General features: G+C 40.8%; 1 protein-coding gene across 1 annotated transcript in view; it reads left to right on the top strand.

Annotated features, from left to right (window-relative positions):
• Positions 1 to 7,778, top strand: part of SUCLG1 (succinate-CoA ligase GDP/ADP-forming subunit alpha) — a 34,777-nt gene extending 26,999 nt beyond the window's left edge. Inside the window, 3 exon segments of the mRNA XM_039852773.1 lie at positions 341 to 492; positions 5,830 to 6,018; positions 7,533 to 7,778. Coding sequence (XP_039708707.1) covers positions 341 to 492; positions 5,830 to 6,018; positions 7,533 to 7,559 — 368 coding nt within the window. The 3' untranslated portion in view covers positions 7,560 to 7,778.
• The last annotated feature ends 10,155 nt before the right edge of the window (positions 7,779 to 17,933 follow it).

Below are 17,933 nucleotides of genomic sequence, written 5' to 3'. Positions count from 1 at the left end.
ATGTTTAATCAGAGAAATTCTCATTTGCTTGCAGCGCAAACATATTTTCTTAAAATGTTCATTTTTAAACATCTAGGAATAATTTTGTGGGAGGGAAGAGGATTGATAAAGGAGGTAAACAAAAAGAGAGTTTTCTTTGTGTGTATTAGAATCCAACCATCATTTAGTATTCATATAATACTCTAAATAAATGTACTATTTTGTGATTTTTTTATGTTTAGTGCTACAGTGATGATACATTTAAAAATATTGGTGAGCAGAGTAAGCAAAATGAGAAACCAGTTGAAACAACATTTCTTGACCTAATTTTTATGCTGTTGATATTCTTTGACTTTTTCAGGCATTGGAGGTGATCCTTTTAATGGAACAGATTTTATTGACTGCCTTGAAGTCTTTCTGAATGATCCAGCCACAGAAGGCATCATATTGATTGGTGAAATTGGTGGTAATGCAGAAGAAAATGCTGCAGAATTTTTGAAGCAACATAATTCAGTAAGTTTGGCTTTGGAAAAATATAGCTTTTTGCTCTTGAAAAATATCACTGGCTTGTTTTGGAAGGTGTTTTTATTTTTTCAACGATTAACTTTTCAAGAAAACATGAAAGATAAAATCAAACCTTCCTGAGCTGGGCCTTTAGTACTAGCACTCAGAAAACTTTGGACTCTTTCTGGATTGACTCTCCTTCTTTCTCACAATGCCTGTTATCTACTCTGAGCCCTCCTCCCCAGGCATCACCTCACACATTTGTGGTAGGTAAGTTGGCCTCTTGCTAAATGGAGAACTATTCCGGTCATCAGCCCGAAAGCCCTCACTTAACCTGCTGGTGCACTTTTCACTTATCGTTGGTGTTCCTTCTCTGATTTTAGAGTATATAAGCATTCTTTCTCTTTTTTAGGGCTGACCTTTTTATACCCTTTTCCAGGATCTCACCTCTCTCTAGCTTTGGTCTTTCTTTGTAGCGTAGTGCTTCCCTTCAAAGGTTAAGTAGAAGGCTTTATTATCTATGACCTATGAAGGCTTTCCTAGTTGCTTCTCCCTTGGAATTAAATGTAAAAAGTGGTATGGAATCTTTCTGGGGTGGAGGAGAGAGAGAGGGTATAGTAACTACTGAAGCAGCTTGGTGTCCACCAGCCCCCACTCAGTGAATGTGTGCAAAGACCTGGGGGCAACAATGGGAATGATTTCTAGGATTTCCCTGACATTGATGAATGAATGAAGAATCACCCTCAGGAGGCCAGGCAGGCAGGGGGAGGTAACTTTCTATGTTTGTGAAAGAAATTGAGGAGTGAATGACTTAAATACCATAGAAAAATAATAAATACTGGAGAGTTAAAGGAACCAATAGTATCACTTACAGAGTAGTATCCATAAAACAACACATATTTATGTGTGATTTAAGGAATTTTCAAGGACTAATTTGAGTATACTTGATTTTCTTCTGTGGTGGTTTGAAACTCTGATCTCTATGTAAGTTGTTACTCAACTTTCCTCTCACTCTCTGGATCTCTTTTTTTTTTATTATTATTTTTTTTTATTTACCCCCTAATCCTCAGCAGTTTGGCTTCTGCCTGCTACTTAAAAGCTGTGTGACCTTGTGCATGTTACTTAACTTCATTGTGCCTCAGTTTTCTCTTTGGCAAAATAGGGCTACAGTAGTGCCTGCCTACTAGCATTGTTGTGTTTAAGGACTGTGATGTTTAAATGACTTGGGAGCATACAGCAGAGTCGCACCAGGCACGTAGTAAGTGCCCTTTTTGAGTTGTTTGCTGCTGCTGCTGGGAATCTTACTCTTGTGACGTTGCTTTTGCAGAGATCATCAGTGGCCTCACTTCATTCCTCATCCTCTCCATCTCTTGATTTTTTCTCTGGGTTCTTCTCTTTATCTTTCCCTGGAGTTACTTTCTGTGCCTATTTCTTAAGTGTGAGTGATTACTGCATGTAAACAACATCATCCTTCAGGCATCATCTTTTATATCTCTCATCTCTCATTTCCACTCAGTTACCAACATGTGTCTCTGAGATTTCAGCAGTATGTTGAAATTGAGAGCATCATCTGTTATTAGTCCATCTGCTCTGGTTTAGGTACATGTAAGCTAACGACCAGACTTAGCATGGCATTCCAGTCTTCACACACCACTCTAACCTTCCTCTTCAGATCCATGTCTCCTCTGACATGCGAGTTGTTTTCATTCTCACTTTACTTTGCTTATTCCTTCTGCGAAGCATGTGTGGTATCTGACTCTCACTCTGGACTGTTATGGACAGCAAAGAACTGGTATCCTTGGTGCCCAGCCCAATCCTTGGCACAGTAGGCACTAATAAATGTTGAGCTTGGAGTAGAATGTTATTAGAGTCTCTTGAATTCAGAAAAGTTATAAAGTTGGAAATTTAGCTAAAAACTGACTGCTTTTTAGAAAAAAAAAACTTAGGTCGATATGACATGACACTGTGTTAAAGTGAATATGAAAATATATTTAGGTCTAACTTTGAATCCCTTGAATAGCTTAGAATATAATGGGACAAACTAAATGTATACATTTTGTTTTATGTGGTACATGTTTTCCTATTCCTGGTTAATTCATATGGAGCTAATTTTTATTGAGGACATGCTGTGTCCAAGATGCTAAGTAGAACAGTTCAGTTGACATATAAAGCACTTAGCACAATACCTGGCACAGAGCAAACTCTCAATAATGCTCTCTGCTGCTGCAACTACTATTGTTATCATCATTACAATGACAATATGATTTGCAAAAAATAGTGTTTACCCTTTACCTTGACCCTGTAAGTAAGATGTTTTTGCCCTTCTCTTATGAGTGAGTAAACTGGCACAGGGACCTTAATAACTTGTCTATGGTGGGTATATAACAAATGAACCAGGGGTAGGATTAGTACCCAGTTTTGCCTGACTGCTCCATCACACCATGGAGGGATCAGGGGTCAATTGCAGGGCTTAAGGACAAGAGTCAGCAGTCTTCAGTGTCTGCTCGGATTATATTGGTGGCATCCTAAATGGTCATTCTGTTTTTAGGCTTTTACTCTTATCGTAATTTCAGATTACACTTCCCCCAGTCTTTTAATTGTATTTTTCTCTGCCTAAAAATCTCAAGTGGCTCTTCTTTGTTAATAGGACATAGTGTAAACTTGTTTGACATTTTAGGCTCATCATAATCTTGTTCCTTTCTAGTGCAGTAGTCCCACTATTTGAGTGTAGGGACAGAGGGATCAAGTGGAATTCGTGCCACTCAAATATGAGATGCTCATATCCTCTGCAGAGCCCACAAGTGAATGCATAAGTACTGTGGAGTCTTTTCAAATGAGGACATAGTCCCTGTGTTCAAGGAATTCATAGTTTAGGAGGGCGAACACATGGGAAATAAGTGACTGCCTGTGTACTAAGTATAAGAATGGAAAAGTGCAAAAGGCACAGCAGGGTCACTGAACAGAAGATGGATGACTGTGAGGGCATTTGTGGAGAGTTTGGGAGGGTTAGAAAGGCTTATGGAGGAAGAGGAGTCTTGAGAGGTCTTAAAGGTTAAGTAGAGATTTGCCAGCTAGCCAAGGAAGATGGAAAACATCCTCAGCAGAGAAACAGCGGCAGAGCAGTCTGGGATTACTGGAAGATAGAGGGCAGGGAAGCATGGTGGGAGACGAGGCTGGAGTAAGCAGTGCCAGAGCACATATAACCTGCATGCTGGCATCTTAGCGTGAATCAGGGCAGTGGAAGCAAACTGCGCTAGTCATCTGCCTTGTACTCTCAGTAAAAAGAAAAAAGCCAATTTTATTTAAGAATGTCCTTGATGAAGCAGTAAAAATTATTAATTTAATTAAATCTTGACCCTTGAGTCAGTATTTTGTGATGAAATGGGAAGTAAAGCACTTTCTCAGTTGAGATTTGAGCTGAACTAGCTGCTTTTTTTCATGGAATGCCAGTTTTTCCTCAAAAGAACGACTGGCAGACAAACTGGTTATTTAGACTTGGGCATTTGGCAGAACTCATCTCAAAAATGAACAAAATGAACCTGCCATATCAAGGAAAACAACTCATAGTATTTGTTGCCAATGATAAAATTTGAGCTCTCAAGTGAATAATAATATTTTGAAAAACTTATATTTGCCATTGTGAACTTGACAACTGCTCCCTGCTAAAACTTTTCTAATGAGATTGATGGTGATAGTGATAGTGATGAGTGTGATCTGTTGATATTGAATGATGAAATGTGTCAGCCTGGGGAAGATCTACATAACTCCGTGGACTCCTATTTTCCATCTGACCAGTGCATGTTATAAAATGACTGTAGTCTAAAGATCCATTCAAAGGCAAGACAGACTAATGGATTTTAAAGTAACAGAGGCCAAAAAGTTCATTGTTATGGTTTCAGATTCCAAGATTGCATCTACCCTTTAAGAAATTAATACTTGAAGAGGTTCCTGTCATATCAAAGAAGAATATCCATAATTATCCGACAAGCTATTAAAATACTCCCTTTTTCAACCACATATGTGTGTGAGGTTGGATTTTCTTCTTTTACTTCTTGTACTTCAGTCAACATTGTAATAGATTACATACAAAAGCAGATATTAATATTGATTTGCATTTTATTAGACATCAAGACATTGCAAAAATGTAAAATAGTGCTACTCTTCTTCCTGTTTTCTAAAAAATAGTTTTAAAAGTTATTTTAAAATAAATTAATAAATATAAAAAGTTTTCAGTTTTGATTTCTAAGACAGTAAATATCAGTTATAACTTACACAAACAAAAGTTCTTTGGGATCCTCAGTAATTTTTATAAGTATAATGGGTCCCAAGATGGAATGATTTGAAAACTGCTGGCCTAGGGGAAGGCATTAGTGCCTGAAAGAAGGTACTCGGATTCCCCTTGTGCTCAAGTTCTGCCTTCCGCAAGCCTCCCTGTTTCACCTGGATTCTTTATTGCCTCCGGAATCCTGTTATGAACATGGTATTTTTCATTTGCATGAAACTTAACCGTATATTCATATATTGCTTTATAGTATCTCTAACTTACTGATGTGTATACATAGTTTATATTATTTCTTCAACTATACTATAAGCCTAGAGCATACAAATTCTTATATTTTCTGTGAGCGTGTTTTAATTTTTACTTCGGAACATAATACAGTGCTGTTTCTGCACACAGAGGTTGCACATTAGAATGGATTTTTGTTGAATAAAATTAGTCCTGGTCTTTCTTTTTAGACATCATAGAATTTCAGAGGAGAAAGGACCCTGGGCCATCAATCTGGCTTAGCCATTTTGTTTCATAGACAAGGAAGCAGAGCTCTAGAGAGGTGATGTGGCTTATCCGCGGTCATGCAGTTTTTGTCAGTTGGAAATTAAGTCTGGTGACTCCTACTCCTGTCTTTCCCAGGATACCTTCCCACCTCCTCTTTTTCTTTTAGCAGGGGCATTAAGGATTAAGTGGTAATGAATTAAGACATAAAATCAGGTTGAAGTAAAACAAATCTCATAACTTAGATATTTTCAAGTGCGCTTTTTTGTTTTTTCAGATGTCACATGTGTATTTGTAAAAATAGCTTGTGCCAGTGATGAAGTTTAGACAAAGTTTAATATCTAAACAGTTACAAAATTTACTCAGAAATTATTTTTCTGAGTTTGTATGAAAAGCTGGGTCATCAAAAAGAGAGGGTGCCGTGGTTTCAGTCAGCTTATTATTCGCGTCCGTTTTCTTAATGATGCTGAATAATGGGCGCTGTCCCAGCCATTTGCCGTTTACTGACAGTCATGAAACTGGGGTTCAGTTTTAATCAACTTATTCATTAGAGTGTTTAAAATATCACTTTCTAGGGTCCCAAAGCCAAGCCTGTGGTGTCCTTCATTGCTGGTTTAACGGCTCCTCCTGGCAGGAGGATGGGTCATGCAGGAGCAATTATTGCTGGAGGAAAAGGTGGAGCTAAAGAGAAGATCTCTGCCCTTCAGAATGCAGGAGTTGTGGTCAGCATGTCTCCTGCGCAGCTGGGCACTACCATCTACAAGGTGAGCTCTTCACAGTGGCCTAACTGCTCTGAAGTTACGGGCCTTATGGTGTGCGACCACACTGGGTACCTGGAAACCATGGCCTTTTCTTTCTCATCTGTTTATTCTTTCTGGTGTGCAGCTTAACATTCTCTAACAACTCTGTTTACATCCTAACATCCTAATTGGGCCTGATCAGGAATTACCTTCTGGCAACTTTTGTGAATGGCAAGCTATGATATACAGGAAAGCCATGAATTCCATTTGGGGAGTGGTGCAGAAAATTACTTTGTCTTTTTTTTCTGTGGAGGGCCTTTGGGATGCAGCTACCCTGATCCCATAGGTTTCTGTTTCTAGGGGGAGGGGTTGAAGGCTGAGTAACAAGAAATGAAAGCTGAATGAAAAAGGCGTTGGGATGAAGGCAGATTTATAGAAGAGGGTGGGGGTTCCAGCCTTTAGTTTCTGGCCCTGGCTAAGTCGGGATGCCATTGTTGTTACAGGTTAGAGGATGGACTTCTTAACCACTTGCTTTTCTTATCCTTTTTAAATAGGACATTGTTTAAAATATTCTAAATGATTTGGTATCTTCCATAATCTCTTGATAATGATTTTCAGCCTGTCTCTTTGAGTTATCATTTAAGGCTCTCTTTCTATTTTTACTGTGATTATAGCCTTGTCAAAAAAGCAAACAAAAAACCCAAACTTTTTAAGCATGCTGAAAACAGGCCCAAATTGTATCCCCAAGAAGGAACGGTGTCTTGGTGCAATCTTCGCCCTTGTTTTAAGGATTATAAAATGGACTCCTCATTTTATTGAATCTTTGCATGATCCTGTCTTATGGAATATGACATTGTGTGCCATAGTATTTGAATGAATTCTGGGTGGTTAGTAAGTGTGTGAAGACAAATTTTATTTAAAAGAGGAGAAAAAGAAAAAGCAAATGCTTAAAAATTCATATTGGAGACATGCGATACCGTTTTACTCCAGTAAGTGGCAGCAGCTATCTACACGTTTGTTGTATTCTAACTGTTAACAATCTAGAGAAATATGGTTTTCAGTATTGTTTCCTTTCCAGATGTTTCTGAGGTTCTTGACATTTTGTTCAAATCTTACTGAATCTGTTTAGTTGTATTCTCTGAGAAACCAAGCAAACTTCTTACTGTTGCTTTATTAAAGGGCCAGTATGGTTCATGTATTGCATTAAAGGTTTGGATAAGCACAATCAGGTTTGTCAAATGCTAATAATAATACTGCAGTAGAAAAAAGTAGAATGCACAGCCTCTTGTTTTCTTTGTTTAGGAGACATAAAATTGAAGCTCTGCATCTAGTTCAGTGAAATTCAAGCTGACAGACTAATTTGAAAGCTGTTAGTTTGTGTTCAAATACTTTCATCCTGGTACATTTTACTCCAGTAATATTTGGTTGTTCAAAGAATCCTAAAGATAAGAAGTTTCAGAATCACTTTGACTATAAATGTAATTTGGATTTTTTATATTTTTATTCCCTCTTTTTCTCCCTCTCTTCTGTTTCTGAAGGAATTCGAAAAGAGGAAGATGCTCTGAAAGAAAAAACAAAAAGTTCCCTAAGCCTGTGGAATGAATCATTGTAGAAGTGTGAACCAGCAGCAGTTTGCTTCTCTTGTCTACTGATCCTCGGCCTCTGCTCCTGTCGCTGGGCGTCCAGCACAGCAGGAAGCCAAAACAAGGTTTAGAACGCCCTACGTTGAGACATTTTTCATCTGTGTAACAGAGACAGCCAATAAACCTACCATTTGACTTGAATATGATTTTAGAGACTTTTTATTGTTCCAGTATTGGGAGTTGGGGAGTAGGAGAAATTGAGGGATATGTGTATGCGTGAGTGAGTGAGTGAGTGAGTGAGTGAGTGAGTGTGTGTGTGTGTGTGTGTGTGTGTGAAATGGGCTCTGTAGAGAATATTCTAACTAAAACTTTTGAGAGGATGAGACTAAAAATTTCAGTATGGCATTTATCTAATTATCTTAGATGTAGAGTGACCTAAGGTTACTATGAGTCTTAGTTTTCTCTTGTGTATATATAATAGTCTCCTGGCACATAATAAGGAACTCTCATCATCACCATCATCACCATAATCACAGCATCATTATCATCATCATCAGGATTACAGGCAGAAACTTATCCATGTTTCACTTTTTGTCTAATTGGGAAATAGAGGGCCTTCAATAGTGCTATTTTTCTGTGGTTCTGCAGAGAGCTCTTCCCTTCCTTCTCCATCCAGAGCCTACATTTCTTTCCTTGAGGTTTCAGACTTTCACTGCAAGAAAGCAGGAGAGCTGTTAGCCATCCTACGTAGTATTTAAAGGGGACCTTGTTAACAAGAAGCAATTCCAGTAGATAATTGTCACTAACCAGGACAGAGATGGTGTCCATTGTCAGGAGCTTATATTCCGAAGCAAGAGAGCCACAAAATATTTTCAAATTGTGTACCTGCTCTGACGGAATCAAAAAGAGCTCCAAAAAATAACATTAGGGAGAAGCCCCTGAAGAAAGACTGTTTGGGAAGGCCTCCCTGAGGAGGAGACATGAGTTGGGACCTGAGAGCTGAGATGGTACCAGCCATGCAAAAAGGATGTGCATCTAGGCAAAGGCAGGGAGGAGGGAAGAACTTGTTTTGTGGAGGTGAAGGAAAGCCTGGTGCCTGAGGGCAGAGAGCCCGGGAAGGGGCTGGAGGAGATTTGGGGATGCCGGGGAAATGGGTGTTTCAGTAGTTCCTCTGACCATGCCCAGGTAGCTGACGGCACAAAGAGCGATGTCAGGAGATGGATTCACAGCACGAAGATTTCTTTCATTTCTGTTAGAGGATGCGGTGGAGGAATTCTAGCTTCCAGTAATAATGGAATAGCTTGATCAGACTAATCTTCCAACAGATAACTATTATTAAATCTGGACAAATAATTTATAAGAAAATTACTTGATGGCACTGGAAAGTGACCAAAATCAGACATAATGGAGGGGATTACCAGTGAAAGAGGAGCTACAGGGGGTGCAATCTCTGAGTTTGTAGCTTTATGCCTGAGGGCCCTCTCCAGTATGCGATAAATACTAAAACTTAACCAGAAAAACAAACAAACCAACCAAAAGGGCACATGGTCACACAGGAAATCTGAAAAACCTTATCAAATAAATTGAATTTATAATCAAAATCTGTCACAAAATAAATTTCAAGTTCTGATGGGTTTTCTGGTGACTTCTATTACATTTAAAGAATAAAAACGCCAATCTTATACTAACTCAAAACAGGAAAAAAAACATCCCAAATGATTGGATAAAGCTGATACTGCCCTAATACCAAATCTGGCAAAAATGTTACAAGAAAATTTAAAATAATGTTGACAAATCCCTCATGATCATGTTCATAAAAGTTCTTAACAAAATATTAGCAAATCGATCCAGGAACATATGACAAGGTACAATTACAACCAAGAAGCATGTATGAACAAGAATGCAAGTTAACATTTAAAAATCAAACATTTAATTTGACCAAATAAAGGGGAAACATCATAAAGCCACTTTCAATAGATTGAAAAAAATCAATAGATAAAATTCATTACTTATTCAGGATTAAAAACAAGAAATCAAAAATAACAACAAAAACATTCAGCTAACTTGGAATAGAGGGAAATTTTCGCCATGTGATAAAGGACATCTATGAACATTCTTGAACTAGCACCATCTCTAATGGTAAATGTGGAAAAAGCTCCCCGAGTTTGAAAACTGGGCCCAGGTATCTGCTCTTGCCTAGACAACATTGTGGTAGAGCAAATGCAATGTATCAAGGAAAGAAAATGGGTGTGAATATTGGAAAGGAAGAAATAAAATTATATTCATATTCAACATGTTTTTATATAAAAAGAATCCTACGAAATCTGTTTTTTGAAACTACTAGATATAATAAGTTCATTGAACAAGGTTTTAGGGTGCAAGGTCAATGTACAAAAGCAATTTTTACAACAAAGAAATGGAATATGGAAGGCCCAATGTTAACCAGTAACTCTTTCCAAAACAATGTATTGAATTCAACTCAGTCCCAATCATAATCCTATAAAAATTAGCCAACTTTTCCTAAAATTTCTGTGTAGTTGCAAAAGACCTAGTAGAAAACAGTCCAGAAATAGACCTGTACGAATATGGCCAATTGTTCTATATAGGCATAAAAATAATTTAATGGGCAAAAAATGGATTTTTTGGCAAATATTGCTAGACCCACTTAATGTTTAATGAGATACCACTCACCCTCCACTGGAATGACTAAAATGGACTTTGACTCCTCGAATGCCAGCACTGGGATGATCTCTAGTGAGCTTGGCTCTTTATTGTACATTATGAGAGCTTGGTGCCAAATTTCCTTCGAGACCCATGGGTGGCAAATGCTAAGTATTACATATAAAGAGGCACTGCAATTGAGAGGAACAAAAACATTTTTCTGCATCACAAAGCAGAGCTATGAGGATTTACCAGGATTCAAAGTGGTATTGGTCTTAAATGTCCTATATTTAAATTGCAAGGCCCGAACTGGGGAATGTGGAGATTGGGGAGGGCCTGTGGAGAACGAGAAAAGGGGTGGCAATCAGTCTGCTATAAAGAGAAAGGAGTTGGGATTTTTTTTTTTTTCCAAGTAAAGACGTGGCTGAGAGGTAAATGGACAGTAAGGTTATTGGAAATGATAACCATTAACGATCCCACATCCCTTTTTGAGTCTGATGAATGCTATTGACCCTGCCCAGATACATTCTGTGACGGGGTTTGGAACAGGTCTCCCCAGATGTACCACTTTGGAATGTGGATTATTTGAGCTGAAGGCCACTGAGGCTTTGTGAGCTCATAAGGAACTTTTACCTCTCTCTTAAAGAATATAAATTGGGGCCTTGCCCATAATAAGAATTATTACCAGAAATAACTTTTTATGACCTATCTATAGGGCAGGGCAAACTTCTAATTACTGAACATCTGCTCTTCTTATTGTCCTGCGAATTGCTCTCCTCCTCTGTGAAGCCCAGGTGCCCTCCCTCATTCTTAGCTCAGGATGTCATGTATATCCCATTTTGCCTTTCTGTTTTGGAACGGCTCATGTATGTGAGGCCCCCATACGTATGAATGTAATTCAATTTGGTTATTTTCTCTTATTAATCAGTTGCATGCAGATTTGATTACTAGACCAACTGAAAGAACCTAGACGAGCAGAGGAAATTTCTTCCTCCCTCCACAAGGCCCTCCTGTACCCCGGGCACCAGGGTTGGAGCCCTTTACTGAAACTCTTCTTTGGGGCATTTATATTTTAATATTGAGCTCTTGGAGAAGGAAAGACTAAAACCTTTCATGGGAATTAGAGAATTTACTGTGTCCTTCATCTTTGAAGCCAGCCTACCTTACTCAAGCAACTCTACTTGCTGGCCAGAAAGAAGAGCATGATCCCCACTGGTAAGTGCTTTGCTATTTTCTGATTGGGTTGGTTCATTTGGTTCTGTCCCCTCCAAGTTCTGACCTTCTGGTTCTGCATCTCCTACCTAGATTCTGGGTTTGAACCCTAGGCCGGGCATTAGGACTTATTCTTGCATGTATTTGAACTTTGCTTCTTCTCATTGGCCTTTGGCTTAGATGCTTCTTTGGCTTTTAGCCACCTGGGTTATTCCTTGTAGGTGTCTGACAGATGCATACTCAAAGGTGAAGCACTTTTGGACCAGGAACAATTTGCAGCCATTACTACCTTTAGGTTTGTTGGCAAGGGTGGGAACTGATTCCGAAGCTGAGACTAGGAGCTGTGTGAGAGGGCCCTGGTAGGAGCTGTAGCCCTGTGTTGACAATACAACCACTCCCCAAACGAAGACCTGATGTGGTGGCGGTGAGGAGTCTAAATGCCCTGGCCTCACACCCCTCACACACCCTCTAATCTCCTGCCAGTAGGAGGGATGGCTGAACTCAACTGGAAGGCAGAGAGGGTGGGAGAGCCCAGATGGCATCCTGTATAGGCAGCCACACGGGGGGAAAGAGCAGGGAAGGACAGGACAGAGAACAGTAGAGAGTGGATCCTGAGGGATGCGTGGAGAATCACAATTTCACCTACCCTCCCTCTCACACTTGGACAATAACCCGGCCAGGGCAGCGGCAGTTCCTTTTTGGGGGGAAGTTGGGGAGAAATTAGATGTCACGTACTGTGGTAGGTCAGCATGGGAACATATGAGGCAAAACCTGATGCCCCCAGGGAAATCCTTAGTGAAATTTTGTATTATATCTTATACTAAGCAGTACTCCTCAGGGAAAAAATAGTTAATTATTGGTATGATCTCTGAGGTGGCGAGTGTGCCATGGTATTCGATTTCTTGAGTGTCCCATGAGATGAGTGAAAATAGAGCATTCAAGGGAGAGAGGGTTGCAGCTGCAGACCAGCACCCTGGGCCCAGGAGGTGAAGGGCCTGGGACTAGGGAGGGGAGAGGTCAGGAGGCTGGGCCAATGCAATGTCTTAGGAGAATCCAGTACTCATGCTCCGTAGTTCTGGTGACAACTACGCAGTGTGAGTTCCTTGTTTCCAGGCAGCTCTCTTGCTGGCTTTTCAAAGTGGTTCTCCAGAAGTCACCTGGCACAAAGAATTTTGCCCAGAGCACAGCAGGAAGGATGGGACTTGTACCTGAGACTCATAGGCAGGTAGCAACGGCCAAGGAAACGATTCTCTTTATGTGGTTTCTAGACAGTTTTTCTTTGTCCCTTGTTTCCTAGGTGACACAGAGTTGCTGCAATGGAGATGTGAAAAAGGTTGACCTACCCTTATTTTTCAGGTGGGAAAGCTGATTCACAGAGGCGAAGCCTAAAATAACAAACGAGTTGGCAGCAAAACTGAAAATTGAACCCAGGTCGCCTCTCCTGGCTTCCAGACCTGAGGAGGCGGCCATATGATCTGGTCATCACCAAGCAGTTTAAGGGAGATGCTTAGAATAGATAGCGATTTCAGCGATATGAAAGAAAGATACAGAAAACAGTCATTCGAACAGTGTGAGTTATGACTGTGACTGCCTTCCTTAAATGTGACATGTTCTCTGGCAGGGGACAGGGTCTGTGTCCACGTGGGGGCGTAAAGCTGGAAGCCTGGGCAGGGATCAGGACCTGTGTTTGGTTTTGCTGGCCAGGGCTCTACTCTCCTCACTGATGAGCTGACAATACACAGCTGAGAAAGATGATTCAAGGCGGTCTAGGCAGCTTCAGGAAGGGCTGCTGCAAAAGGAACTGCGATTCTTTATCAGTTTCACTTTATCGATAAGTCTGTCAAGGCTCTGTGGGGCTGGGAGTCTGGTGTTGGCTCTGTCAGATCTGGAATCGAGATTCGAAATTGCTCAAGATCAAAAGCCTGGCCGGGCATGCTGTAATCCAAGGGAAAATTGAGTAGACAACGTGAAGGTCAGCACTCATGGCTTTTATTCAAATAAATGAGTCTATCTTTTAATAGCTTTTTAGCTCATTAGTATTCTGTTATGGAAAGGTAAGCATCTTCTCATCTGCCAAATTAATGTTTCGATATGTGAAAACTTTCATTTTGATGCTGGGGGTTGGTCTTTGGTGTTTCCTAGCAGCTGGGGAAGGAATAAGCAATGGCCCAGGGAAGAGTGTGTCACCTTCAACAAGGTACCCAAGGTGACAGGTTTCCAGTGATGGGGTGAGGATGAGTTGGCGCCAAACCTAAGAAAGTGCCCTATGCGAGAAGGTCGTACTCAAACACCATCCAAGACTGGACAGCGCAGTCAGTTTACGATAGTGGTGGTCAAGTTAGAACATTCTTGTTCTCCTGCTCCAACCCCAGAGGATGATTGATAAGCAGCAGCTGTCAAGTGAGGAATATAGTGAGGAGAGGGAAGAAGCCGCCTCTGCCCTCTCCTGGCAGTTGACTTCCTGCCTGTAGCAGGCCCTGGTCCCCGTGTGGAAGGGGCTGAGGCAGGCGTATGGGGAGTGAAGGTGAAAGTGGTGAGAAGCCTTACCTCTGAATGGAAAATACTATGACTTAGAATTGCACATACAAAATCCTGAAGCCATTTTTTGATTTAAATTAGTTTCAGGGATTTTAACCTTTTAAGTAGGAATGAAAATGTCATCAGGGGCAGGACAGAAAAATAGCCTGTTCATTTGGCAGTCCCGTTCATTTCCTAGGACTGCCATCACAAATTACCATAAACTGTATAGTAAAACCACAGGAATTTATTCTCTCACAGTTCTGGGAGGGCAGAGTCTGAAATCAAGGTGCCAGCAGGGCTGCACTCCCTCCAGAGGATCTGGGGGAAAATCACCAGCTTCTGGTGGCTGTTGGTATTCCTTGGCACTCCTTGGTTTGCAGCTGTATCACTCTAATTTCTGTCTCTGTCTTCACATCATCATCCCCTCCTTGTCTCACCTTCCCTATGTCTTTCTTATAAAGCCATTTATCTTTGGATTTGGACTTGTCTCCTTCCCCCAGGATAATCCACGATGAGCCTTAACTTAATTATATCTGCAAAGACCCTTTTTCTGAATAAGGTAGCATTCACAGATTCCTGGAATTAGGATGCAGACATCCTTTTGGGGGGTTAGGGTACCATTTAATCCATGACACCTCCTAAAGTTGTTTTGTGATTGCATCTGGTGAGTCCTGTTCCTTCCGCGTGGTGGGACCTGGGAGCAGAAAAGGCGAGGTCTGAGCTTGCACTTCACGCTGGAAGCCTCCAGGGGGCACTTCAGGGATGAGGTCACGCACTGCAGGGATGAGGTCACGCACACCCTTCAGCACCCCGGGAGGGAGATGAAACTGCTACAACGGATTCCCTGTGCGGCGATGAAGGAGTTGCTATTTGTTTTTCTCTTCTTTTTAAAAACTTCTCAGTGAAATACAGACAGTGTCATCAGCTGAAAGTGAAAGGGAGGAGAGTTATTGGAGGGTTGAAGAGAAAGGAGGACACATGAAACAGTTTTCAGGAGAATAGCCAAGGGAACCAGTTCAGTCTTAAGCATCTCACTTTTCTGGGGAAATACTCGTCAACTGTTTCCTGCCTCCACTCTCTCCTCTGTCTCTATCTTCACACCTCTCCTTATTGTCTGTTCTTGCTCAAAAACCTTCACGAATGCTTATTGCTAAGAGAGTGGAGTTGAAACTGCACAGCTGGTGTGACCTATCATGCCCTGGGCCTGACAGTTCCCTTGCTCCTTGGTCTGCTCAAGCCATTGCTCCTGGGATAAACTGGAGGAGGCAGTTTTGTCTATAACAAACCACGTAGTAAATATTTTAGGTACCTACTTAACTCTACTATTGTGAGAAATTAGCCAGAGACAATACTAAACAAACAGCACGGCTGTCTTCCAATAAAACTTTGTCGGCTCTGAAATTTGAATTTCATATATTTTCACATGTCATAAAATATTTATTTGATTGTTTCTTGACCATTAAAAATGTAAACCCCATTCTTAGTTGGCAGGCCTTACAAAAACAGATTTAGCCTGTGAGCCATAGTTCACTGGACCCTGAGATAAATCATGTATGTTTCTTCTTTCCTTCTGACCACCTGCCTGCTGATAACCCACCTTCCTACAAGTCTAAATCTGTCTGAAACTTGAACTTAAGTGCTTCTCTCTCCTTTTCCATCAATATTCCTCCATCCCCCATCTGCCCCAAAGCTCTCAGGGCTCGTGCCAGGCATTTGACCTCCTGCAGTCCAAACAGTCCATTCGCCTCATGATGTTCAGTGGGGCCTGTTATTTATCTTTTCTACGTCTACCTTGTGACTCCTTAGCAGACTGTACATTTCTGAAGGGCAGAGCTTGTGTTTTATCTCTCTGTGTGACTTCTGGAGTCATGCCGTAAACCTACTTGGTGTTCAATAAATATTCAAGAAAAAAATGGTGCTTTTTAGACCCTTCTTTGCAGGGCTCAAAGGAACTGTTTTATGCCCAAAGTTCAGAAATAAAAAGCCAAACCCCAGCAAAACTGCTTCCTTTTGCATTCTTTATTTTGATGATGTCTCTAAGGTGTGGTTTCCTAGATTCTTTATGCCCCTAATATATTCCAAATTACCTTATATTTCTGTCGTATCTAATAGATAGGTGACATGTACAGGGCCTCTGGTTGCCTAGACTCATATATCAAAACCTGTCTGAGTAATCTCAAAAACAGACCACACCAGACATTTTATTAAAGGCTTTTACCTTGTACTAGATAATTATGCACCATAAAGTCCAATCACGCTGGAAGGAAACAACAGAAATTTTGTGTATGTCGAATGTAAGTCAGCCAGTTGGGACAATGATGATTAGGACTACTCTGGGTAAAACTACAACCTATCGTTCTGATCCAGGCACTATTTGCAGGTGATTGAACAGATGTTATTTGAGATACTGCTCCACTCTGGGAAGGGAGGAAAGGAAGAAAACAACAGAAGATTTTCAATGTTCCAAGTTCTGTGCTTAAGGTATTTAAATCTATAAACTCTCCAGCCCACCTCAATTGCAGGGACATTCAAAGTCCATCTGTTGAATGTTCAACCTGAACTCAAATTAGCCTAACACGGCTTTTGCACAGTAGATAATGATAACAATTGAGGATGTGTTTCTTTCTAAAAGCATTTTTGAAAACTGAGGGCTGACCTAACATTTTTCCTCTTCTCTTGGAGTCATTATTACCTGAGTCGTTTCAGGGCAGCTGGTTACTCAGAGTCAGCGCATGGGAACCCAGTCTTCAATCTCGGAGTTTTCTTTGCTGGAAAAGCAAACGCTGCACTCCCTTCTTTCCTCATCAGGCTTTGTCTCTGCCCACAAAATCTAACTAGTTAGTTGCTAAGTACTAAAATGTCTCACACTGAGGAGCAGTTAACTGAATATAAGTGCAAAGATGCGTAAGCAGCAGGATGCTGGAACTCACTCGCACCCATTTTTGTCCCAATGGTCTTTCTATGAGAGCCTTTGAGATGGTCCTACTTTTACAGGACTTCATAGTCTCGGGAGGTCACTAACTGTGGTGACCAGGTCATTGACTTGGACTTCCAAAGGAGACCTAAAACCTTCCCTTCCTTGAAAATCGCTGTGGCAAATGCAAGATGCTCAATCTGTGAGGCTGACAAGTGTATCTATCTAATTCACAGCTGTATCACTGGAGTCTAGTAGAGTACTTGGTGCCCAGTAGATGTGAAATACATATGTCTCTTTGGGTCATGCTCATAGCCCATTAAGTGCTCTATAATTTCCAATGAAAAATGATACATTTTAGACTTTACGTGACAAATAAATGCGTATTAGTTAAATGATGAAATGAATCCTGACTGCCCACATTATTGCTTTCTTTGGGATGCTGGCCTGAATGGAAGCGGTGTGGTTAGTAGGAGGTGTAAGTTTCATCTCCAGGCAACGGGAGGAACAGGCTTGGGATGGAGGTTGCTGGCAGACTTACTACGAAGCCAAGCAAGCTTGAGCCTCGAGCTTCTTAATTGCTCCAGCCCTTTCAAGGCTCTGCGAGAGGCTCTGGAAGTTTCATGTTCCTCATTTTGCATTCATTTTCTTTCAGCTTCAAAGCTTCTGGTCTCATGAAGCTCAACCCTGTCCTGGGAGGTTCTCACTGGAATCCCTCTTTGATGTCCATGAGTCCTGTTTTTCTTTTTTTTTTAATTTATTTATTTTAATTAGTTTCAAGTATACAGTACATTGGTTAGACATCATAAAATGATCCCCCCAATTGCTCCCTCCCTCCCCTGACCCTCCACCTAGACAACATATTAATGCCAACTGCATTCTCTATGCTGTGCTCCTTATCCTCGTGACCATCCATCAGCTACTAATTTGTACGTCTTTAACCCTTCACCCCATTCTCCCAGCCACCCAAACCTTCCTCCCCTCTGTCCATCACCAAATTGTCCACTATATTTGTGAGTCTGTTTTTGATTAGTTTGTTCTTTCTATTT

The sequence above is a fragment of the Pteropus medius genome, unplaced genomic scaffold (assembly GCF_902729225.1).
Source record: "Pteropus medius unplaced genomic scaffold, Ma_sr-lr_union100, whole genome shotgun sequence".
Taxonomy (NCBI): Eukaryota; Metazoa; Chordata; class Mammalia; order Chiroptera; family Pteropodidae; genus Pteropus; species Pteropus medius.
Note: the sequence above shows the minus strand (reverse complement) of the source record. Positions and strands in the feature narration are given on the sequence as shown.